The sequence below is a fragment of the Plasmodium brasilianum genome, chromosome 14 (genome assembly GCF_023973825.1).
Source record: "Plasmodium brasilianum strain Bolivian I chromosome 14, whole genome shotgun sequence".
In the NCBI taxonomy this organism is placed as follows: Eukaryota; Apicomplexa; class Aconoidasida; order Haemosporida; family Plasmodiidae; genus Plasmodium; species Plasmodium brasilianum.
In genome coordinates this window covers 2050509-2077245 of record NC_090127.1, presented here as the reverse complement: position 1 = coordinate 2077245, position 26737 = coordinate 2050509, and the positions used below count along the sequence as shown (strand labels likewise).

The 26737-nt window shown below is 28.1% G+C and overlaps 5 protein-coding genes across 5 annotated transcripts; 3 read left to right on the top strand and 2 right to left on the bottom strand.

The window, feature by feature from the left end:
• On the bottom strand, positions 1-6499 carry MKS88_005664 (potassium channel K1; the record flags this gene model as incomplete). The annotated part of the gene is made up of 2 exons (XM_067218947.1): positions 1-30; positions 566-6499. The coding sequence occupies 2 exons, from the start codon at positions 6497-6499 to the stop codon at positions 1-3; spliced, it is 5964 nt and encodes a 1987-aa protein (XP_067070872.1).
• Positions 6500-10314: 3815 nt separating this feature from the next.
• On the top strand, positions 10315-12744 carry MKS88_005663 (DNA helicase 60; the record flags this gene model as incomplete). Its single annotated transcript, XM_067218946.1, has 1 exon — positions 10315-12744. The coding sequence occupies one exon, from the start codon at positions 10315-10317 to the stop codon at positions 12742-12744; it is 2430 nt and encodes an 809-aa protein (XP_067070871.1).
• A 1712-nt stretch (positions 12745-14456) lies between these two features.
• MKS88_005662 (uncharacterized protein) lies at positions 14457-14933 on the top strand (the record flags this gene model as incomplete). The annotated part of the gene is made up of 1 exon (XM_067218945.1): positions 14457-14933. The coding sequence occupies one exon, from the start codon at positions 14457-14459 to the stop codon at positions 14931-14933; it is 477 nt and encodes a 158-aa protein (XP_067070870.1).
• Positions 14934-17579: 2646 nt separating this feature from the next.
• On the top strand, positions 17580-19283 carry MKS88_005661 (parasitophorous vacuolar protein 2; the record flags this gene model as incomplete). Its single annotated transcript, XM_067218944.1, has 1 exon — positions 17580-19283. The coding sequence occupies one exon, from the start codon at positions 17580-17582 to the stop codon at positions 19281-19283; it is 1704 nt and encodes a 567-aa protein (XP_067070869.1).
• A 1719-nt stretch (positions 19284-21002) lies between these two features.
• MKS88_005660 (ataxin-3) lies at positions 21003-23376 on the bottom strand (the record flags this gene model as incomplete). The annotated part of the gene is made up of 6 exons (XM_067218943.1): positions 21003-21074; positions 21286-21340; positions 21440-21540; positions 21844-21954; positions 22147-22872; positions 23296-23376. 6 exons carry the CDS (start codon positions 23374-23376, stop codon positions 21003-21005), a joined length of 1146 nt encoding a protein of 381 aa, XP_067070868.1.
• Between the last annotated feature and the right edge of the window lie 3361 nt (positions 23377-26737).

The window sequence follows — 26737 nt, the reverse complement described above, 5'->3', positions numbered from 1 at the left end:
TTATCTCATGTTGTACGCAATTACGTAAGCCTAAATGGATGGGAAAAAAGAAAAAAGAAAAAAGAAAAAAAAGAAAATTAATTATAACCTCAAAAATAAAAAATTAAAAATCGTTTGTAAGATTTACAATTATGTAATAATAATAGTAATAATTATTATTGCATGTACATAAATTATTGCCGAGTCATGTTATTATCATTTAATTATTCATTTTTGGTGGTATGGTTATTTTCGTTGCCTCTTCACAATTTCTGCAATTTTTTTTTTATTTTTTACATTTCCGCTTTTACTGCTTTTTATAAAATTTATGCCAATTTTATTTCATATATATTTCTTTTTCTTTTTTGCGCATTTTGCTTGTTCAGGCCCTTTGCGAGTTTATTTCGGCTGTTCGGTATTTCAGAATATTTTCTGTTTTGTTTTGTTTTATTTTGCTATACTATGTTTTACTTTGATGTACTATTTTTCACATTGTTGCATTATGATTTACTTTGTTGTATTTTATATATATATATATATATATATAATATATATTTTTTTTTTTTTTTTTTTTTTTTTTCCAAACCTGGTCATAACGCTCAATTTTCATGGTGCGCGCGGGACAGGAAAGGAGGAATAGTTTCCTGGATTTGCTGCACAGGGGAGAAATGTCCATATGCCGTAAAATTCCAATACACAAACACTGCTTGTTATGCAAGAAGTAGGAGAAGCATTTATAAAAGCTTTTTTTATAAAAGTAAGATGGAATTGGAATAAGAAACACATGCCCTGTACTAAGTTTTAAATTTTTATGAAACGTTTTGGCATTTTTGGAATATTCATTAATATTAATTCCAATAAGTGAATAAATTACTGAGTATTCAATTGCATATTTACTTATTGGTAATGAGAAACAAACTAAATTGTGTAGCATTTCATCCACGAATATATTTGCCGATACAAGTTCAAATGTGTATATATACTCACCACAGTTTTCCCATATTTTGTTCATTTTTTCATTATCGTTATAATTTTCATAAGATAAATTAATACTTCCATCAATATATTCTAAACTTTCAGAATTTTTAATTAAACAAATTAAATATGGGTTTTTATTAACACTAAAAATGTTAAAATTTTTTTTTTCTTTTTTTTTAAGTATATATCCACTATTAGATGAATCATAATTCGATGATGAACAGCATGTGTCAACTTTCATTAATTCTTTTATATTCTGTGGAATTTCGTGTGCAAAAATTTTCTCATTAATATTTTCATCTCGATATTCTTTCTTAAATATTCTTTTTATTAATTCCATATAATTATTCCTATTTTTAAATATATTACTATATAACTGATACACCATATTCTTTATAATAATTACTTCATTGTCTATTCTGTACGCATCTTTATCGATGAACAAGCTGTGATTAGCGTTCAGTATAATTATTCTCTTAGCATAAAATATACCTGCTTGTATCAAATTTGTGCTATTCATGGCCGATCCTCTAATAAACGCAATATTGTTTGAAAAATAGAAAAGGTCATTTTCGTAGTTAAACTTAGGAACATGTAACGATAATATGATAATGTTATACTTTATGCTCCTCCTTTGGTTCCCATCGTTCCTTTCGCGCTTCCCTTGGTGTGTTTCTTCCCTCTTCATTTCTCCCTTCCTTCTGCTCTTCCTGTTTGTTCCCTTCCCTTTCGAATTGACCGAACCATACAAATTAATTTTTAAATGTTTAAAGAGTATGTGAATATTATCCGGCCAACCGCACACTAGTAACAGTGGTTTACTCTTCTCTGTGAAAATATCTCTATATGCAGATATGTAATTATCTACTTCATATACACCTAAAAAAAAATTATACAGTAAATTTGAATTTTTTGCAGCTTTTTCAATTCCAGAGTTATCAGTATCGTTACTGCTTTCATTTGTATCCTCATCATCACTATTCGTATTATCGATGTCACTATTTGTGGACATGCTACTTGAGTAGTTGGAAATATCAGCTAAACTTTCGTCGTTCTTGCTTATCTCATTCTTCATATCTACTTCGTTATCCATTTTGCTCCTTCCATCCTTTCCGATGGAAGCTCCACTGTTACTAGGAGCCCCATTGTTACTAGGAGTTCCATTGTTACTAGGAGTTCCATTGTTACTAGGCGTTCTATTGTTACTAGGAGTTCCATTTGCGCCGGCCCCATTCCTTCCCACCTTTCTCACGGCCTTAAACTTTTCGCTGATTCTCCTATCGTTATATTCATAGACTTTCTTTGAAATGGATTTGATAGAAGACAGTTTTATTAAGTTGTCCAAACTAGTTGTTAATATTATTCCTGAAAAGGCTGACGTATAGTAGTATTTGTTTTCTTCTCCTATGATATAATCCACTGGGTTAAGAAATATCTCTTTATTCATAGTTATAATACCAATTAGAAAAGCACTATACTTCTGATAGAAATATTCAGATGCGGTTTGAAATAAAAAACCTCTCATACATTCTGGAAATTGGAATCTATATATATTATACTTCAATCCTTCTAAGTAGTAGTACATGTTTAAGCTAACTTTCTCTAGCATATTGCCATAACTCTTATATGTCAAATTTTGCGATGCACTCATATCTTCCATGGAATTTAAGAAGAACATATCATTCTTGTTTGTATCTATACTTTTATTGATCACTACATTATTGTTCCTCCTTCCATTCTCTAGTTCACTGCTATTAGACTCGTAGTTGTCGTTGTGCCTCTCCACGTTATTGCTCCTTTTTGTGCTATTCATGTTATGCTTATTACTATCTTGTCCAACTTTACTGCCGCTAACATTTTGACGCCATGTGTTAGATCGGCCCTGCTCCTCAGAATGGTCGATTTCTTGTTGGGAGTTACCCGCCCTTTGGTTTTGCTTCAATAGAGAAACGATATCGACATACATACCCTCCTCAGAACTTGAAGATGAAATTTCACTAAATTTGTTTATTTTAATTTCCCCATTTTTCATTTTTTTCCTGTTCTTTCTTTTCAAAATGCGGTTATACATTAGTAGCTTCAGATCGATTATGTATTTCTTCAAACTTTTCACTGCTTTAGGTTTATAAAAAAAATTAATAATAAGAAAGAAAAGACCTTTACAATTAATACTTTTCGCTAGTAGAGCATATTTTAATTCTTCCATACTCAGATAATTGTACACATTCATTGATTTAATGAGATTTTCATAAGTATTATTAGACAGCTGCAAAGTAGTCGGTATGACAGTGTTGCATATGTTATATGCTCCAATAAATCGTAAAAGACATTCTTGATCATCTTTTTCTCTAACAAAATAAGAATCATTTATATTAATATTCATTTCTAGATTAAGCATATTGTTTTTATTTATTTCATTTTTATAATCTGATAATATGTCTGTATATTTCCACTTTTTCGTTTTTTCTCTAGAGCATTTATTCATAATTTTATTGTGCAAAATATCATCTGGATTTATCCTTTGGTTTGGGTTATGATTACTAAAGTTAAGATTATTACTAGCTAAAAATATTTGTTGATATAGTAATGTATATTTTTCCGAATCTACATTATTCAGTATGTACAAAGCTCTAGCATTAATAACAGCATCGTAGATAATACTTGGACAGATGAAACATTCATTTCCTCCATTAATACATACCTTTATATTCGTATTTTTTACAATACTTCCATATACATATCGATATATTATAACTGGTAAAGGTGTAAATATAAATATAGATTCCACTGAATTTGGAAAACTATTATTTATACCTTTGCATATATATAACAACTGAGTTGGACTGACTGGTCCTAGTATCAAAATGTAGTCATCATCTTGTTTAGGTATTATACCCATAACTGTCTTAGGGCTAAACATCGTTTCTTTTAATCTTTTAAATTGTGCTCCAACAAAACTTATACATATAATAATTATAAACATCGTTAAGTTCTTACCTGCTGCTGTGACAGGTGTATAATCACCGTACCCTACAGTAGACATGGTTATAACCCCGAAATATACGAAATCTAGAGGAGTTACAAAATCTCTTTCTATATCTGGTGCTTCTAGTATATACATAATTCCTGAAAAGGTAAACAAAATGGCCAAAGCTAAAATGATTATACCTATGATTATAATTTTTACATCACTTAACCAAAAAAAGCATGAACTTATGGTACTCTCAGCTCGTACTAATCTTAAAAATCGAAGAGGGCCTAATATTAGAAACCAATAATTCTGATTATAATTATTATGACAGAAGAAATTCATAATAAATGAAGATATAGGAGTAGTAATAAAATCAATCAAAGAAAAAAAAGAAAAAATATACTTCAATTTATTATTGGAAAAATATAAACCAAATAAATAATCAAATACACCACACCACTGGAATGTACATTCTATATAACCATATATGGATGGAACGTTTTTCATCTTCCATTCAGTTATCTGATAATTTTTTGGTTCTCTTTCCATATAGCTAGCTGCCCATAACCATATAATACACCACAAAACAATTCTTATTAATATAGCAATAATCCATACAGGTTCATATGACATATAATGTATAAACCTATGTTTTATATATAAAGACACATCTCTAAAGAAGAGAAATAAATTATTTGATGATTTAGATGATTTCATATTATAATTAATAAAAAAATAAAACATCCTTTTTATATTATTGTAACAAGTAACTTTACGTAGAAGATTTGTTTTCCCTCTTGCTAATTCATAGAATTTTTTTTTTCTTTTTTTTTTCTTATTATTATATAATAATGCACTTTTAGCTGCATATAAATTTTTCTGGGTTTCATTTTTATCATATAATTCTATGTTCTTCTGTATGAAATTTTCTTCCACACTTTTTTTTCTGTTCTCTACTGCTTTGTAAATTTGTATCTTCTTGTACGATTTGGCTCCTCTTCCACCAGTTTCATCCTCATCATCACTCGAACTTGAGTAATCACTTGAACTGGACGACCTTATCTCTGCTGAATGAGCTTTTAAAAATTGTGCCAACTTGTTATCCTTATATGATGTAGCAAAGGTTAATGGCACATATTTCTTATAAATAGAAGACTTGATCGATTTTATTTTATTTTTATTTCTCATAAATTTACTAGATCTATGTCCTAATAATATCTTTATATTATCTAGACTAGCCGAGTCTTTCATCATCATATCGTTGCTTTCGTTCACTCGGATGTTAAAACTTAGTGACCTTGTCAAATTCAAATTTCTCCTCTTATTAGCCTTTTTCAAATCGTTATTCATCCACATGTTACAGTCGTCCAGATATATGCTCTGCCTTTTGTAGTTACCACCACTCGGTGCATGAGCACTGCCTCGATCCCTTGCGCGCGCGTTTACTCGGGCTCTCATATGATCAGTCATGCGCTTGGTTATAGTACCATTTAGTGGGGCATCTCTACTGATATATCCATCCGTAAATACAATGCCGCTTTCTCCTTCTTCATTTCTCTTCCTAGATGTGTTCTGAGCAAAAGGACGGAGAGTGGTGTTACCTTTTCCATGGTTCATGTTCACCCCCTCTTGGTACCCATCCTCCTTCTGTTCTTGTTCGGCTATTTTTTGCAAAAACTTGTTAGATTTATGTGCTGTAAAAATAGTTTTAAGACTATATCTTTTGTTATTCATATTTAAATTGAAAAAGGAAAACGTATTTCTTTTTTTTTTTTTTCCTCGTTCTATGCTAATTGAATCTCTATCATCACTGTTCGTAGGACTATCATAGTATAATGGTCTGTACTGATGTGAATATTTGTTTACATTTCTAGCTCGGGTAAATATATTTTTTATAATTCGATAAAAAAAAGGAAATTGCAATAAAATATATGATATTAGCATACTACCAAATTCTAAAAATATTATGTACAAAATTATTATGGGTCCGTAATTAGATGATATATCTATAGAAGCATAAAGTATTAAAACAACAATTAGAACACACAATATTGATGTAAATATTTTGTATATATAATTCTGTAATCTAAAAAACTTTATCTGGTTTACTCTACTTCTTCCTGTTCCTCCTCTACATCTGCTTCTGTTCCCTTTTTTTTTTTTCTTTTTTTTTCTTATTTCCTCTTTCTCATGGTCGTCTGTCTGATTATCTTTATTAAAGCTAGTATCATATACCACTTTTATAGGTCCTTTACTTGTAATGTTAACATTCATTTTATCTTTTTCTTTGTTAGATGAAGCATAAAAAACTTTGTTTCTGCCATTATCAACGTGGTTACCACCATCCTCTTCATCTGTCTCTCTAGCGTTTTTACTTCTATTCAACTGTAATATGTCCGAAGAAATTATTACCTCCTTTTTCACAGGATCGAGTATTTTCACATACGTGCTCTTGGTATTCTTTTTAAAATTTGCTTTCTCATCCGTACCATCGTCTTTGTCATCCCTCCTTCCCTTATCTGTTCCGTTTTGATTTATCTCTTTATTCCTTTCCATACTTTGTGTGGGCATTTTTATCCTTTTTATAAAGATGCTTATTCGTTTATTTTTGAATTTTATTACTTGTCCTTTTCTAGTTTTACCCCTTTCGTTCCTTAGGTGAGTAGTACCAAACAGTTACATGAATGTCCATGTGCTAGGAGTTGAGCGCAGTAGGTGCGCAATGCATGTGCATTACAGTACGTGTAAAAGGAAACGCCTGTACACATACAAGAGCAGTTGCGTAAACATATATCTATGTTTGTACTTGCTCTTATACTTTCGATTGCTATTGCGATTGCTGTTGTCTATGTAAATGCGCATCTCTACTTCCGCACATTTGCGTAGATGTGTGGTTAAACAAACGTTCTTCTGTCAAAACAAGCATTAACGATCAGCTTCAACACACAAAAAATGCTTCTCTTTTTCTGATTTATTTCCAGCTATTTTTCTTCTTTTAGATTGTTTGATTTTGCTATGCGCCTTTTATTATTTTGCGCCCAACTAATCCAAATGGACTTGTATTTATATATATATTTTTTTTTTAAAATAGCTAATTCGAGCTTCCTCCCTGTAAGACAGTTTGTCTGTGGGTTAACTGCTTAATAAACTAATAGCTGCAAGTTAAAAGTGCCTTGCATACGAACGTGCACGTATACATACACATATTACATATTCATATACATATACATACACGTACACATATGCATACGCATATATATTATTAACGTGTATACTTCCAATGACTTGTTAATAAAAAAAAAAAAAAAAAAGAAATAAACAAAGAAATAAATTAAACAAAATAAAATAAATGAAAACAAAATAAAATAAATAAAAACAAAACAAAATAAATGAAAACAAAACAAAATAAATGAAAACAAAACAAAATAAATGAAAACAAAACAAAATAAATGAAAACAAAACAAAATAAATGAAAACAAAACAAAATAAATGAAAACAAAACAAGATAAAACAAAACAAAACAAGATAACCACCCTAATTAGCGAAGAACATACATAAAAATTGGGTTACCCAGAGAAATACACTGTTTTAAAAAAATGTAATGTAATTGCGCGTGTGCATACTTATATACATGCATATATATACGTGTTGAAGTGTTACTCCTTATCTTTTGCATTTGTTTGCTTGTACGTGTACATACCGCTTATACGCATGTTTGTACAAAATACACATGTTCGCATATGTATATGGTAATAGGTATAGTTCGCCAAATCAACGGAACAATACAACGATCTCTCTTTCTGTAATTATTTTAACACAAAACAGAAAAAAAAAAAAAAGAAAAGAAAAGAAAAGAAAAAAGAGAATGAAATGAAATAAAGGAATATAAGGTACAACTAAAAACAAAAGAAATTAACATGACGAGCTAAATAACCTCTCCCATACCAATAATATTTGTTAAGATAAAAACAAATTAAATTTTTCATCGTACGGAATTTATATCGCTCATTTGTACTTTAATAAAAATGAAACGCATAGCTAATAATGATGACACAACGAAAAAAAAAAAGTTTATGTATATACATATATATATATATATATATATATATATATTATATATATATAATAATGGGTGAATGAATAACAAAATAATATTCCCCTTTTCTCCTATTCAGTTTTTTCCTATTTTTTTGTTTTATTATTTTTTATTTTTTGCTATATTTTAAAATGTGTGCTTAAGAATATTATATGAACGAAAATCGGCAATGGTTATTCCCACCTTTAACATATATGCGTACGAACAAATATGTATATTCTTAAATATAAAAAATTTACACGTATGTGTACGCAAAAGTATGCATATGTATGTTTATATACAAGTATTTATGAATATACATAACCTTTTTTTTTAAAATGAAAACCAATTATTCTCCTGCATTTTTTACCTTCACATATGAGGGCAAAATTGATTGAACAGTTGAGAAATTGTGTACTTAAGAAGGTAATAAGGAAAATTACAAGAAAAAAAAAAGCAAAATTAAACGAAGCATAACAAACGAAGCATAACAAACGTAGCATAACAAACGAAGCAAAATTAAACGAAGCATAACAAACGAAGCATAACAAACGTAGCATAACAAACGAAGCATAACAAACGTAGCATAACAAACGAAGCATAACAAACGAAGCATAACAAACGAAGCATAACGAAACGCAGTTAAAGCAAAATTAATAAACGCTTTTTTGAAAACACATCAACTTATTAAGTAAAATTTTTGGTTTATCTTTTAAAATTTACACTTTTATAAGCCATTATAATTCGTCAAACGGTGTGTTAAGCTAATTTTATGTTCTCTTCTATTTTTATGTATATCATGTTTTTATACCTGTGTGTCGTGTGGCGTGTGTAGTGTATTGGGAAATGACTTTATATTTATAAAGTGGGGGGAAAATCTTTTCTGTTTGTTCCCTATTTTAACTGATACATAAAAGGTTTTATTGGATATTCGTCTATAGGTAAAATGTACATAATGTTTATTTAGCTCTTTAAGCCATTCCCCAAGTTTGACATATATATAAAAGTATTTATGTATGCAAATATATATATATATATATATGTACACATCCCCATTTATGTACAGCTAAGGGGGCACAATTCACATAACGATTACTTGAAAAAATATGAAATTGTTAAGCCAAATATTTATTGAAAATTTATTTAAAAGGGATATATATTGTGAAAACGAAATAGCTAACTCGTTTTTCTTTTCTTTTTTTTTTTTTTTTTATTCCAATTTTGTTTCTATTTTTTCCTTTTTTTCTCTTTCTTCCGAGTGGTAAAAACGTGTACTTCATTATATACAAAATTTCCAAATACCGCCGAACATTTTATCGCAAAATTAAAAAAAAAAAAAAAAAAAAAAAGGATTCTCAACACAAAGGTAACGTAACTACAACATTCGCAATTATTAATAAGGCAAAAATTATCTTGGTCGTACCGATGTGAAAAAGAGCTTAGCTTACTCATAACAAAATATTCAGTACTACAAATGTTCGTAGTAGCACTTATAACTATTATTAGCTCAACTTGTTATTTCATTTGTAGCTGTAGGTGTAATTATTATTCCCTTATCCCTACTCTTGCTTATCAACTATTTTTGAAAACCGATGTTTATTTTATGGTGTACGTATTATTATAACGATTGCACTCATGTTTTATAGGCTCATGTTTTATACGTTCATGTTTTATAGGCTCATGTTTTATACGTTCATGTTTTATACGTTCATGTTTTATATGCTCATGTTTTATATGCTCATGTTTTAAATGTTCATGTTTTATAGGCTCATGTTTTATATGCTCATGTTTTATATGCTCATGTTTTATATGTTCATGTTTTATAGGCTCATGTTTTATATGCTCATGTTTTATATGCTCGCGTATTAAATTATAAAAGCCACGAAAATGTCAATGAATGAAGAGGTTTTTAAAAAAAAAAAAAATAAATAAAAATAAATAAATATGCATACGTCTGTATATATACATATATATATGTATAATATATGTGCGTATACATGTTAAAAGTTTAAACAACAAAAAAAAAAAAGTTCATGAAAGAATGATAAACTTTGTCGAATTTATCAAATGTACCAAATGTACCAAATGTACCAAATAAACCAAATAAACCAAATAAACCAAATAAACCAAATAAACCAAATTTACCGAATAAACCAAATAAACCAAATAAACCAAATAAACCAAATTTACCGAATAAACCAAATAAACCAAATAAACCAAATAAACCAAATTCACCGAATAAACCAAATTTATCAAAATTAGGAAAATTACTACTTTGAGTTTTTTTTTTTTATTTTTTTTTACAAAAAATATGAGAAGCTTGCTGAAATTAAAACACATCAGTTGTAAATCGGGTGAACGTTTTCAATGTTCAAAAAATTTGTTATTTATAAAGAAGGACGGTCCGAAATATATATGTACAAAGAGCAGAGTAGAGAACGAAGTGGGAAACGAAATAGGATACAAAACAATCAATAAATCAGGCGGTTACGTAGGATATAGAGTAATTAGCAATGATGAATACTGTTTAACAAGACATAGAAGACATATAAATACTACGCAAAAAAAATCAATATTTACAGATAGTAGAATTAAGGCAAGTACGAATGAAGACAACGAGGGTAATGCCAATTTAAATAACAGCTCTAATGAACATATAAACAATGGTGTACCTTTTGACAATAGTAATTGGAATAATGGATCTTCAATACAAAATAATGATGATAGTGCTAATTTAATAAATGATGGAGGTGAGAATTATTTTATGAATGATAACAGTGTTAATAAAATTAATGATGACAACAGAAAGGATACCACCATTTACCAAAAAGATATGCACAATAATAACGACATTAATAGCAATCATGACGAATCCTTTTTATTTGATAGGGATGTAAGAAGAAAGGACGATATGGGGGGTGAGAACGGATTTATTAATTACAAAAGTAAGAGATACAACAATTCTGAACGGAGCAAGCACAGACTCAACAGTTCCATCCAACAATGTGATGATGACACTAACGAGGATCAATACAATAGCGACCAATACAGTAACGACCAATACAGTAACGACCAATACAGTAACGACCAATACAGTAACGACCGATACAGTAACGACCGATACAGTAACGACCGATACAGTAACGACCGATACAGTAACGACCGATACAGTAACGACCGATACAGTAACGATCGCTATTTTAATAAGGATGAGCAAGTGCCAAAATACTCGAGATCTTTACGCACCTCCGATAGGTATTCGAACCTGGGGGATAATTTAAAAGAAATAGAATGGAGCAAGGTAAAGGTAAAAATCGAAAGACAGAATTTATTTATGAATAATGAGAATAATAAACAAAAGAATTTAACCACAGAAGAATATCAAAATGAGTTAAGAAAATATAACATATACGTTAGTAAAGATTTCAAACTAAATAATTTTATAACCACCTTTTCCGATTTAAATTTTCATCCATCTATTTTAAATCATTTGAATAGTAAATATAAAGAACCAACAGCTATTCAAAAAATAACATGGCCAATCGCCTTGTCAGGTAAAGATTTAATAGGAGTAGCCGAAACAGGAAGTGGAAAAACATTAGCATTTGTTTTACCTTGTCTTATGCATATACTCAAACAGAAACACAAACAAAAAGAGAAACAAATAGAAGTAAATGAAAAAGGGGCAGAAATAGAAGGGCAAGAAAATGGACAAGTGGCACAATTAAATATGAACAACAGTACAGAAGAAGACTATCAAAACGATAGTAATGAAGAACAGTATGAACAGCGAAATATATATGGTCTTATTTTATTACCAACAAGAGAGCTATGCATGCAAGTATTAGAAGAAATAAAAGTTTTCGAGAAATCTTTAAATATAAAAAGTACTGCAGTATATGGTGGTGTACCGAAATATTTTCAAATAAATAATATAAAAAAAGGAGTAGACATTATGGTTGCTACTCCAGGTAGACTTCTAGATTACTTAGAAAATGGAATAGTAAATCTGCTTAGTTGTATCTATGTAGTTATTGATGAAGCAGATAGACTATTAGATATGGGCTTTGAAAAGCAATTAAGAAAAATAATGACACAAATTAATAAAAATAAACAGTTATTATTTTTAACAGCTACTTGGCCTGAACAAGTCAGAAAATTAGCATATGATTTTTGTTCATCTGATCCAGTAAAAATCCAAATTGGTAAAAGTGAATTAACAGCAAATAAAAATATTGAGCAGAATGTTATAATTAGTTCATCTATTGATTTAAAAAAAAAATTATTAGACTGGTTAAAAGAAAATTATGAAAATCACAAAATTTTAATCTTTTGTGATACTAAAAGAAATTGTGATAATTTATGTAAAGAATTACGTTATCATCAATATAATGCATTAGCAATACATGGTGATAAACAACAAAGAGAAAGAGACAGAATTCTGAACAATTACAAAAGTGATAGATGTAATATACTAGTTGCAACCGATGTAGCATCCAGAGGATTGGATATAAAAAACATATCTGTTGTTATTAATTATGATATACCAAATACTATTGAAGATTACATTCATAGAATTGGTAGAACAGGAAGAGCAGGAAATAAAGGAAAATCCATTTTATTTTTCCCTCACGATTATTACATACCACAAAAACAGAGATTTGCAAAGGAGTTGATTAAACTATTTAATAAGACTAACCAGATGGTCCCTACTGAGCTTAGGGAAATTGCTGGATATTAGTAATGACAAATGCATTTAACTGTTGTAAAATTTGACGCTCTAAAGGGGAATGTGTAAGTAAGTGCTCCTTATATGTAAGTGTAAGTATGTACATGTGTATATATTCTTATATGTATACGTACGTTTTTACATGACCTTACATATGAAGGTAAAGATCATTCTGGTGTACGGCTGCCATTCACAGTTTACTATTTTTTTCACTACCCACGTGTATTCCTTTTAATATCCTATTTTAGACAATTATAATGGCGTTTTTATATTTCCATGCACTATGCTATTTTTTATTTATGTTAATTAAAAATTTAATATTTAAAAAAATATATGTGGTATTAAGTTTTTGTATCATATTTATAATTAATTTATGAGCATTCATTTATCTTTAAATAATTTAATTTTTATAATTCATATGGCTGTGTTTTTAAAAATATCACCCCTCTTTTTGTAAAGTTTACACATTTTAAATACAACAAATTTTTTTAATACAATACAAATTATAAATTATAAATATGCTGCATTTTTTTAAAAAATATAAAGTGTGTTACATTTTGAATATTAAATAAAAAAAAAAAAAAAGACAAGGCGAACGCTAATACTAAGGTTAATGCTAACCGATAAAGGTAATTGTTAAATTTAAAAATACGTATGTCAAACAGGCAAACGATAGGTGATCAATTAAAAATGTGTACCATTAATTGGTTAATGTTTAAGTGTTCATTTAAGGGCAATTTTGGTGGATTAAGACAATTTTGCTTTTTTTCCCCTGAAAATTAAAAAGTATGTGTGTAATTGTACATGGTCATATCAAAATTTTAAAAATTAATTATCCCTATGATATAATTATTAGCACTGTACATTTGTACTCTTCAAATGTTGCAATATTTAATTTAAGGATGCACGAACGTACACATATGTGAGTTGTGCACATGTTTAATTTTGTTCTGCTTGTTTTAAAATGTCTAATATGTTAATATGTTTTACATTATTTTAATATGTTTTACATTATTTTAATATGTTTTACATTATTTTAATATGTTTTACATTATTTTAATATGTTTTACATTATTTTAATATGTTTTACATTATTTTAATATGTTTTACTTCATTTTAATTTGTTTTGCTTTATTTTACTATATTTTATTTTTTCCTTTCTTGTGTATCCCTTTACATTTTCACTGAAAGCATACAACAAAAGAAAAAAAAAAGTTTTACATATTTTAACAAATTATTTTTTGTGCGTAAAAATATAAAAAAAAAAAAAAAAAAAAAAAAAAATTTAAATAAAAAAATGGTAAATAAAATTCAAGTAAAATGAGTTCTCGTTTTTTAAATCTGATGTATAGCAAAATCTCTAAGAAAAACAAGAATTTCACTTCATAGTTAGTAACAGGAGTGACCACATTTTGTCTCTATAAAAATAAAAAGATCCAGCAGAGGAAATCATATTCATTACATTAATTTTAACTTTTAAGTGGCAGCGAACGTTTCTTTTATTGTTGTGCTTTTGCATTTTCACGTCTGTCCGTTTTAGCGTTTGCCCCTTCTCACATTTTTATTGTTTTTTCATTTGAAAGGGAGCAAAAAAAATAAAATAAAATGAAATAAAATAAAAACTACGAAATTTACGAATGAATTGTAAATAATGAACTCTGAAGATCGAGTATACAAACAAACTCTTTTTTAATTAATGTAAAGTGTACATATGTAAAAAAAAAATGGAAATTGATGTGCAATATCTAATTCGTGCTCTAAAATATTTCACAAAAAATGATGATGCAGAGCTGTACGAAAAAGACGTTAAAATAATTTTTAATAAAATTCTCTCACAAGATATGAGTCATGAAGGTGTAAAAGAGTTGATAAAAAATATAAAAGCAGATATACAATGGCATAAGCCTAATTATGTTGAAAATTTTATTTTAACATCCTCCATTTTACATATACTCATAAATAAGCAATTAAGAAAGCATGATTTGGGTACAATTTTTAAGGATTTATTTAGTATACTTCAGACGAATGGAGAAATAGATAAAAATAATTTAAAAAGGTTTTTAAGTTTATGTGACAACAGAATTTTGGAGGATTCGTCTATGAGCCTAAGTAAATTTAATTTCGACATAGCCAACTTAAACAAACCAGTTGATTACACCGCGTTCCTAAACTTGATGGAGAAATATTTAAAAATACAGTAAAAATGTGCGTGCAGGAAAATACGAAAAACGAAAAAAAAAAAAAAAAAATGCAATAAATGAGACATAGTAAAAAAAAACAATAAGAAAAAAAGTATGAACAAGGAATGTATTTTTTTTTTGTTTTTTTATCATGACCGTTCAGATATTTTTTAGCGTGGTACATTCGAAAATGTGCTTTTTTAATAAATAAAATTTTTCGTGTATCTACCATTTAATTCGTGTTTTTTATATTATGGTATATGTTATATGTTCCTTTGATAGTTATTGTGCCATTGTGTAATGAAATTTATAATTTCCCTTTTCTTTTCATTTGCGATATTTTTTATCTTTTTTATCCTTTTACTTTTCTCTTTTTTTTTTTATTAAGCCACAATTATCATTTTAGTGGCTCTCCGTTGTAGTTATTTTTTTTTTTTAATATATAATTACCTGAACAAGTCATTTTTTTTCATTCTGTTTTTTATATCTTTAAAAAAAAAAAAAAACTTCTATTATTCATGTTGTAGGATAATTTCTAATTCTACATTAATTTGGACTACGTTTGGGGGTAATGTTTCACATTTTAAAAAGCTTTTTTAATTTTTACATTATACTTAATGTTGCGTATTTATCTTTAGATGATCTTTAGAAAATATTAAGATTAGTAAAATGAAACAATATATATTTTTTTTTTTTTTGCATATATGGAATTAAAAAAGGGCAGAAATATTTGAAGGTATGCATGAGCGTGCTTATTATTATTTTTATAGTTTTACACTTTAATATTTCTACATTTCTTCATTTCCATATTTTTATACGTATTTTTCTTTTTTAAAAATACATGTAGTTATTTTTTAACAGACATATATAGTATGCAAAGGTAAAAATGGACAAAAAAAAAAAAAAAAAAGAGACAGCCTTCTTCCAATATTCATTGTTACAAAAAAAATGCCTACAGATGTATAAAATTTTTTTTATCAATACTGTTATTATTACCGCTGTTATTACTTTTATTATAACCGCAATTATTATTGTTATTCGTACTGTTGCCATTCATATGTTGCAATTTTATGTGCACTTGTAAATTTTTTCGAAAATAAAGAAAGAATGCTACGTACTCGAGTGTGGGTAAAAAGGGATACACGCTTTTATTCTCAAATTATCTGTTATTTTAGCAAAACATATTGTTGTTATTACTACTATTATTGTTTTGCTATTGCTACTGATATTGTTTATTTTCCCCTTTGAACAAGATTTGTCAAAAGCTTTATTTGGAAAATTTTTGTCAAGGTATATTTTAAATATTCAAAATAACGAATAAACGCATTTTAAAGAAATGGAAAGGAAAAGGGAAAACCTTTGTCCTAAATAACGGTACACCGCATTTTTTACACAATTTTTTAATGCACAAAAATTATTTTTTTGAAATAAAATTATTATTATTTTTTTTTTTTTAAATATATTTTTTTTACAAATTTTAGCTATAATTTATCTGCACGTTCAATGAATTAATTATTCCTAGCCTTAATCGTTCATTTTGCAGCACTGCGAGTTTTTTTTTATTTTTAATACATACCAATTTATCCTACGAATTTGACATATAAATTTATTTATCACTTGTAAAATGTATGTTTAAAAAAAAAAAAATTTTATAATTTTTTTTTTTTTTTTTTAACGATAAGGAATTTTTTATAATATAAATAATTAGTAAGCGTGGTCACTTATGCCTTTCAAATTTTGATTTTTCATATTGGACACTTCGTTTCTGACTTAGTGTGTAACAGTTCTTCTTTTTCATTTTGCATTTCATGTCAACCTTCACTCTGCATTTCCTATTTTACATCGTTGACCTCCATTCTTGCTATTTATGAATTACATCCATAAATAGCAGTTCTCATTAACAACCATTGTTTTTTCCATTTGATTATGCGTAGCGGTTAGGCGCAAATCCCAATCTCCTGCGTACATATTTCGGTACGCCGCTTATCATTACAAATTTAAGCACTCCCATTTATCCTCACCCATATGTATATACACCTATGTTCATGCTTATACATATATAATTATTAATTAGCCAATCCTTCTTATAATAGTCTAAGGTATGAATTTAGGAATCACAGGTGTTAATTTTTTTTCTTTTTTTTTTTTTTTAAGACATAAATACATCAATTTTTGTGCTTCTTTAAATATTTGTATCCGTTATACTCTCATATTAGTATAAAAAAATAGTACATCATTATAATGGAAAAGTTTGAAAACTGTATAATTTGTCTCTGTTATATATACATATTTGAATATGCACACACATATATAAATGGTTGGGTGCGCATATGTATTTATATGTATGTATACAGAAAGATACGACAAGACACAGAAGGTTACAGCAGGTTACAGCAGGTTACAGCAAGTTACAGCAAGTTACAGCAAGTTACAGCAAGTTACAGCAAGAAATGCTTTTTAACCTAATTCATTTGCTTAATTAATTCGACCTTGTCGCATTAAATTCACAGTCGTTTTCCATTTATTTTGTATCAACATAGTGTTCATTTTGCATAATTTTTGCATTAATTTTTAATCCGTTTTACCTTATTCTTGCCCTACCGTGTCTCTAATCTTTCATATCTTATCCCCTTACCGTTTCTTCCTGTTTCTTTATCCTTTGTCGGGATGACCTTTAAAAAGAGCTCGATAATTTTTCTAATATTTTCTTACAGCGTATTTCGTACTTTGGGAAAAGACAATGTGATAATTCGATGGAATAGAGAAAGTTTTTTACAAAATTTGAAAAGTAAATTTATAAATTTCATTGCAAATAAAAAAGGATTTGATAGAAATGGATGGATTAATATGTCTTCATCAAAAGAGAAGTATAGCTACATAGATTTAAAAGTAGAGAAGGATACTATTATATGTAATGAAGACAATAAGGTAGTTGAGGTGCAATTAGTGAACCAGAAAGTAATAAAACATACAGGTGAGGCAACGTATCTCGAATTATATCTACGAGCGAAAAATGTTCAATCCAACTCGGAGTTCAACTCAAAAGTGAAGGCATTGACTCAGTCAACGTCGAAGTCTAGGTATATGCCTGTCACTAGAATACCTTTGAAGAAATTTGCAAAAACTTTTGATAATAGGTTGTTTGACGCCTACGAGGATAACAGCACTATCAGCGGTAGTACTATAGGTAGCGGCAGTGGTGGCAAAGATGGCGGTAGTCTAGCCACAAATTTCGAGGGATACTTGGTCTGCACGAAGAAAGATACGAACGCACTACTAGTGCCTAAGAAGATTGATACAGTTGAATTTATATCCCCCCCGTGGAAAGTAAAAGTAAGCGTTGATTTCTATAAATGTCCACTCTCCAATTTTGGAAGAGTTTTCCTTATAACAATAATAGACCAAGTGAACATTCTAATGAATAATAAGAGATATTTTATATGGCCTATACCATTAAGCTCTTTTTCCGAAGTGTATGATTTCCATATGGCTGTACATGATAGTAAAAAAGGAAAATTTTGTGAATTAGAAAGACTTATTAAAGATAAATCTCTACAATTGAATTGTCCTAGTTGGAATGGATCATACAACCATGGTATTACAAATGCTCTTCTCTTATCAGCATATATGGGAATGGCTTCTATACAAGGCATATCATATATATTAACGAAAAATATAACTCATCATGATATTAGAAATTGTTTTATTAGGAATAAAAACAGCTCATCAGATTGTGGGAAAACAGGTGCAATTACACTCCAAGATTATAACAAATTTTCAAGTGAGGATGAAAACAAACAACAACTTAATGAAACACATGAGGATAGTAATAATATGCAAAATCAAAAATTAAAAAGAGCAAATATACTTAGCAACGTAGTATTTGTATGTCTATCGGGTTTATCAAATGTTCTATATGGTATTAAATTAATTATACAAATAATAAAAAATTTAGAAAATATTAATAAGGATTTTGATAAGGCACTCTTATTTTATCCATGGGTACTAAAATATCCAAAAACATATTTCCATTCAAGTGCTACAAAATTTGAGGAAAATAACATATATAATATCATGACAGGACAAAGTGAAACAGAGGAAAAAATACAAGACCATAATTCTTCTAATGATGAAAAAGAAAGCATAAATGGTGTTAATGAAAAAGAAAGCATAAATGGTGTTAATGAAAAAGAAAGCATAAATGGTGTTAATGAAAAAGAAAGCATAAATGGTGTTAATGACAAAGGAAGCATAAATGGTGTTAATGAAAGGGAAAACATAGATAAAGTGAATGGAAAAAAAGAATTAAGTGAAAAAAATAAAGATACAAAAGTAATAAAACAAGTGGAACACCATATTTTTAGCAATTAAATATGTACATGATAAAAATATAATTTATATTTTAAGTGCCCCTAAGACAAGCAGCAATGGGTCATTATATCTGGAAAAATTTTGCTTTCTTCGTTCTCTCCTCTGAAGATTAGGAGAACGTACCTTTTTGTTTCGTCTTAATTTGAAGGTACGCATATGGGCATAAGTATGTGCACTCATACGTACACACTTGTGTGTAAAAAATCGCTGCGTTGAAGTCGCCCATTGTTACTCAAAAGGACAACAGTATGCGGGCACCTACCCAAGTATATAAACTTACGATTATTTTTATGTTTGTGTTTATACCTCCACTAATGTATATATTTATACTTACTCTTGTGTATATGTTTATACTTACGCTTGCGTATATGTTTATACTTACGCTTGCGTATATGTCCATGTTTATTTATTTTTTTTTTTTTTTTCCCCCCACCTTAAGCGTAATAAGTCCATCCGTCTGCGGCAAATAAATATTTGTTCATACTAAGTGTTTGATCTTTTTTCTTGTTTTTATAACCCTCAATTTATAGTAATTTTTTTTTTTTTTGTGTACTTGTATGAATAACTCTCGTCATTTTTAATTTTGTGGCTTTCATGATTTGCATTAAGCCTTTTGCTTTCTACAACTTCCATATTGCACATTTTCTATTTCTGAACAAAAAAAATAAGTTCTTCCATACGAAAAAATACTATCAAATATTCATCCCAATTTTGCAAGTCACTAGGAAATAATGAGAAGACCAAAATTATTATTTTTCGATCAACCCTGTGTGTGCATAATGCTGTATGATGCCGTATAAACCTATACAGCGACATACCACTGAAGCGTTTGAACGCTTCTTTTTTTTTTAAGTAAAAAAACAAAAAAGCTTTTCCGTTCAGTTGGCTAATGGGTGTAAGACACATGTAATATCATTTTTTTTGAAAATGTTAAGGCAGCAATACGGGGAAAAAATAAAAACAAATATATATATTATAACATAACACAACATAATAAAGTATAGCATAGCTTCGTATAACAAAATAAAAAAAAAAAAAAGACGAAGCAGGGACGAAGCAGGGACGAAGGAAGAACGAAGGAAGAACGAAGGAAGAACGAAGGAAGAACGAAGGAAGAACGAAGAAAGAACGAAGGAAGAACGAAGGAAGAACGAAGAAAGAACGAAGAAAGAACGAAGGAAGAACGAAGGAAGAACGAAGGAAGAATGAAGGGAGGAATTTAACCTTTACGAAGTGGAATATTAAAAAATGGGATTTTTCTAGCAATTGCAATTTTCCGTTTTCATAAATAGAACCTCACAAAAATAGAAATATTATGAATTAATAAATGTAAAGATAAAGCAAAAATTAAGAATTAGTGAGGAAAAAATGAACAAAAAATATTGAAAAAGCAAAATGCTAATACCCACGCTCGCACACAAAGACAAATACACACAAAAAATTTGTATAAACGGTAGTAGCAAAATTATTTTTTTTTATTATCAACATTCATTCTGTGTTACATATGGAAGATAATAAAAGCAAGTTTGCTTGAAAAAATACAAATGATGCTTATATTTCAATCATAATAAATAATTTTATTTGCTTTGTTTTTGTTTTACGAAATTAATGTTTACAATGATTTTACTTCAAAATTTTTCATATTTTTTTTTCTTTTTTTTTATCGTTTTAAATAATATAAAACAGCCAACGTGATGAAAAGAGTTCATTCTTTTTGTGCTAAGATATCATGAAGGTCTCTTCCTTTTCAAACTTCATATCCTTCAAAAGCTTGTCATGTACCAGCTCAGTCTATACAAAAAGGGAGAAAAGCAAAATATCAGGAATGGGTAAGGCACATAAGCATAAGTGGAAATTTTGGAACACATAAATGGAAATAACGGCGTACACACAAGTGCATATATACAGGAATACGCACATGCACATTCACATACATACATATATACATGTATATACATATATATATATATATATATATATAAACCCAATAACTTCTTCTTACCTTGTCACCTGTTTGTAACTCTATAGACCCATTTTGGTACTTGCAGAATTTTCTCCTGAAAACAGTTACGGGAAAAAATTATATTTTTATTGTCTCGTTACAACATCATGTAACATATCCTTGTTCTTGTTTTAGTTATACATTTATTTTATACCTTGGGTATGTTTGGTAAAGGTAGTAGCTCTTTCTGAAGAGCAACGAAGAGCTGACATTTTGACCGTTCGTAGACTCATATTCTATCCAGTAAAAAATGTCCTGCACAGGAAAGGCGATCATGCCGTATGGATACGTATACACGCAAGTGAATATATATATATATGCGCGTGTGTGTATTACACCCGTATGTACGCACAAACATACATGCTTACGAAAATCTCATGGGAAATCATTAAAACTAAATACGTTTCTCATTCAATAGTTAATATTTAACATTTTGGTATAAACGCTTCCCCCTTTTTCTTTTTTTTCATTTTTATTTTTTTGGCTAGCTACTATATTTTTTATTATTATTTTTTTTTTTTTTTGGCTAGCTGGTACATTTTTTTTTTTTAAACATACTGCTAACGTTTTTGTGGCAATGAACTTTTTTTGAATTTTTTTATTTGGTAATTTGACCATAACATTTATACAGTTTTCATCGGGTGGGTCTTCAGATGGTGGAGGCAAATTCTGAAAAGAAAATAAAACACATTTTTTATGTATAAAATTTCGTCATCAACCTTCTAACGTCAGTTACATATTTCGAAGCGTGGCAGTTTGTACTACGCTGGTCATACAACACATACACGCTGCTCATGCGACGCACATGATACATACGCTAAGGCACAATCAGCCAGATTTTAGTCGCTACCCTCTTTTTACCTTAACATATTCCTCCATTGACAATTTCAAAGCAATTTTCAAATCGTCATCGTCATCCATATAATTGGAGTTAACGGTACTCATATCATCGTTCAACTTCCTGCCTCCATATTCTGGCCATTTAAATTTTTGAGTTTTATTAGAATTTGAAAAGATCAAATTTTTTTCTGACTTGTTCATGTTAAATTTGTCCTCTAATATAAAACCGTCTGACATGCAAGAAATTTCGGATATTTCATTTGTTGGTATATAAAATTGATTTGGATTTTTTGCAACAAAATTTATATCTGGTTTAGGTAATGATATATACGGATTTTCATTCTGAACAGAAAATATATGATATTTCTTAATAACATCATTAAAATAAAATTTTAAGTTCATATCTTTAATATATAATGGAGCACTCTTTAAACTGTCAAGCACATACCATGTATTATGAATTTTACGTATGCTAAACCAGTGCTGTTCCAAATTACATATATAACCAATATCTTGGTGACCACTTGAAATTATTTTAATTAAATCTTCTTCAAATGCATTTTTTAATAATATATTTTTTCTCTTTAAACACTCAATTAATACTGATATGTTAATAAAACCATCATCCAATACATTTAATGAATTTTTTCTTACTAAGTCGTTAGAAGAATATTTTAAAAATTCTTTTTCTTTTTCGTCCAACTCTTTTCCAATATTAGCCAGGATGTCTTCACTGTAATGAGGACCCTAAGTTTTTCAAAAGATAAAAATTTTAAAAAAGAAAAATAACAATAAAATGAATGTTAAGGGGGAAAGGCAGATTTATACACGCGCGAACAGAAACGCACACATACGGGCATTACATGTATGCATACATGCACAAATACACATACAGACAAACATACGCCCGGGCGCCATGCCTCTTCATTTTAAGAACAGACAATCCCATCAATTTACGCACAGTACCAACTTATGCACTATTTTCAAAGTCTTAATTACAACATATACTATACAGTGGATTTGTAATTCCACAAAAATGAGTTTGTTTGCATTTGATAAAATTGGAAAGATATATGCATATGTATATACATGTAAATGTAAATATGTAAGCGTACACACATACGTGTACATGAGTATACGTACATATGTATACTTTTTTTTTTTAGCTACCTGAAGAATGCTATTTAAGCAATGGAGACCACACATACGATCGTTTCCCTGCTTTTCCCAGTAAACATACTTCTTACTCATTTTTTGAAAAACTAAAGAATCTTCTTCAATTTTTGTTGTATGTTAAGCATACATGTAAGTTAGTATGCATGTACGTAAATATAAATGTAAATACATATACGCATAAGTACATACACAAACACATATATTCGTTAACATATATAGGTATGCATAATCCCTTCCTTTTTAGTTAAAAAATAAAATAAAAGAACATAGCATAATTGTTCCTACTTCATATATAACAGTAATACACTGATCTTAAAAAGCCGTTCATCTTACATGTACTATTTTAAAATGGAGAGCGAGAAAAAAAAAAAAAAGTTAAAATAAATAAGTAAAAATTAATAAATAATAAGTAAAAATTAATAAATAATAAGTAAAAATTAATAAATAATAAGTAAAAATTAATAAATAATAAGTAAAATTAAAAGAGAAAAAATTCCAGAATATTTATTTATTACTTTTCTTAAAGAAGTAGTATTACCTACATTTCTTGAAAATAGTGATTTGAAAACAAAATAACCGAGAAAAAAAAATTCAATCAGGTATGTATAAATACGTACTATACATACATATTTGTACATATATTTGTGCATATATTTGTACATACGTTTGTACATATGTTTGTACATATGTTTGTATATATGTTTGTACATATGTTTGTATATATGTTTGTACATAAGTTTGTGCATATATTTGTATATGTATATATATGTATATATTAATGTACATGTGCGTATAATGCATAATTTTTTTCATTTGTAAGTTAAAAGGAATTGTTAAGGTACAAATGTTTTGGGTGTATATTTCGAAAAAGTATATTAATGTAAAAGAAAAAAAAAAGAAAAAAGGAAGTAATAATAATAGTATAACGAGGATAATGTTCAAAATTGCAGTAATTGCCAAATGCGCATAAACGCTTATTTATGGAAATTTATGTTTATATATATGCGTATACATATGTGTAAAATATATACATATATACATATGTGTATAGTATATACATGTGCATATATGCGTACGTAGCAAATAAAAAAAGGAAAAGGAACAAAAGCTGTAAAGTGGAACACGTATATCAAGAGGACATTTTTTCACTTCGCTACTAACAGTATATAATTTTAAAATATTTTTATTCCATGCCTTGTAATATTAAATTATGTTATGATAAACTAGGTTTATATTAAGGATGAAATTATCATACATTAAATTATTAATCGTTTTTGCAAAAAATGTAGGAAGCAAAAAATAAAAGATAAATGTGGACGTTCTGCGGATAAGACACTCTGTTTTGAATTTTCATTTTATAGTAATGTTATGTAAGAAAAAAAAAAAAAAGGAAAGAAAAGAAAAAAGCAAAAAAATAAATACGCTGACGAATAAATAAGCAGATGAATAAACAGGTAGATAAATAAACAAATAAATAGATTAATAAACAAACAAACAAATAAATAAACAAATAAACAGACAAACAAATAAACAAATAAACAGACAAACAAATAAACAAATAAACAAATAAACAAACAAATAAACAAACAAATAAATAAACAGACAAACAGACAAACGGACAAACAGACAAACAGACAAACAAATAAACAAATTAATGAAGTAAAATAGAAAGGTTAGTAGTCACTGCACATTTTTCGGTTTCCTTGTACAAGTCGAATTCTTCTATTTCATCATTTTTTATTATGTGGTATCTGCGGGAATATAATTAACGAAATGGACAATGTACAAGTATTCATTTATGTATGTAAACATATGTGCGTATGAGTATGTGCTTATGTATGCGTACGATCATGTACATTTTCCACTTTCATGTTTACCATGCAATTCAATGCAAAATAAACAAAAACAAAAAAAGCACTTTTTTGAACAACTAAAAAAATAAATAAATGTCTATCTATGCAGGTTATAAAGAAAACTAAGTTTTCAACGTAAGCATAGTTTATTTTTATAAAAATGAATATCTCTCTTTTTTTTTAATACAAAAAAAAAAAAAAAAAAAAAAAAAAGTAAGAATGTAATAAATTCAGAATGCTTAACTTTAATATAATAAAATATATACTTATTTTTTCTCTCAATTAAGTTTATTTTCGAGGTATTTTTATTACACACCTTATTTTTTGGTAATCATCCCTTAAGCAAAAATAGAAAATTATAACAGAGAAAACTAAACTTGAGAATAAGAAAATTAAAAAGATAATTGGATGGTCGTCCATATTATAGTGTCATTTGATAAAGTTCCCTTGTCTAATTACCTCCTCTCCATTCGTTTTTTGCTACATAAAAATTTGGTTGTTCCTAACTTGAATTATTTTGTATGCCAGGTGATGAAATGCCTATAATAATCTTGATCGACAAGAACAACCACATACATTCGTATGTATTGTATACTTCGTATATGTATAGAATCTTACGTTACGTATTTATATATAACAACTTCTAATATAAAAGGAAAAAAATTGAATACTTAAGCCGCTTTACTATGTGAAAGTATATATCAGATATACACGAAACACGAAAATGTTGTAAGGAAAAAATAGTTAACATATTTTTGATTTAGACACATCACAGATTTTTTCCTTTTTCCATTATCCCTACTTACATTTCCGCAAAATTATTGTCACTTCCACTTGTTTCACGCAGTGGTATTAACAATAATGATAATAACAATAATGATAATAACAATAATGATAATAACAATAATGATAATAACAATAATGATAATAACAATAATGATAATAACAATAATAATAATAACAATAATGATAATAACAATAATGATAATAACAATAATAATAATAACAATAATGATAATAACAATAATGATAATAACAATAATAATAATAACAATGATAATAATAATAATAAGAAGAAGAAGAAGAAGGACGAAATAAAATAATAAGGAAAATAAGATAAATGAGGAAAATGAGAAAAACTTCCCATTGATTTATAACAATTTATTTATGAAATTTTTATTTTTTTACAATAACAAGTTACACTTTTTCACTATTAAGCCCTTTTTACTTTTTTAGCTGGAACTGTAAAATTATTTTTCAAAAAAGGAAAAAAAAATGAGCCTCTTCTCTTCCAGCTCAATAGACTAATATCTAAATTAAATGAAAATTATAAGCACAAAAAATAAACGCAAAAAATATACATAAGTTGTTCTTCTTTTTAGAAATAAATAAAAAAAAAAAAAAAATAAAAAATAATAAATTCTCAATACAACACAAGAGCAAATTTGCGGATGATGCTCCTTTAAATAGACATTTTATTTTTTGATTAAACAGTTCTTAAATTATTCAAAAAAACTTTGTTCCGTAAGAGTGCATACATATGAAGACGCGTCCTAGTATTTTAAGTTATCGTTTTATTTTAA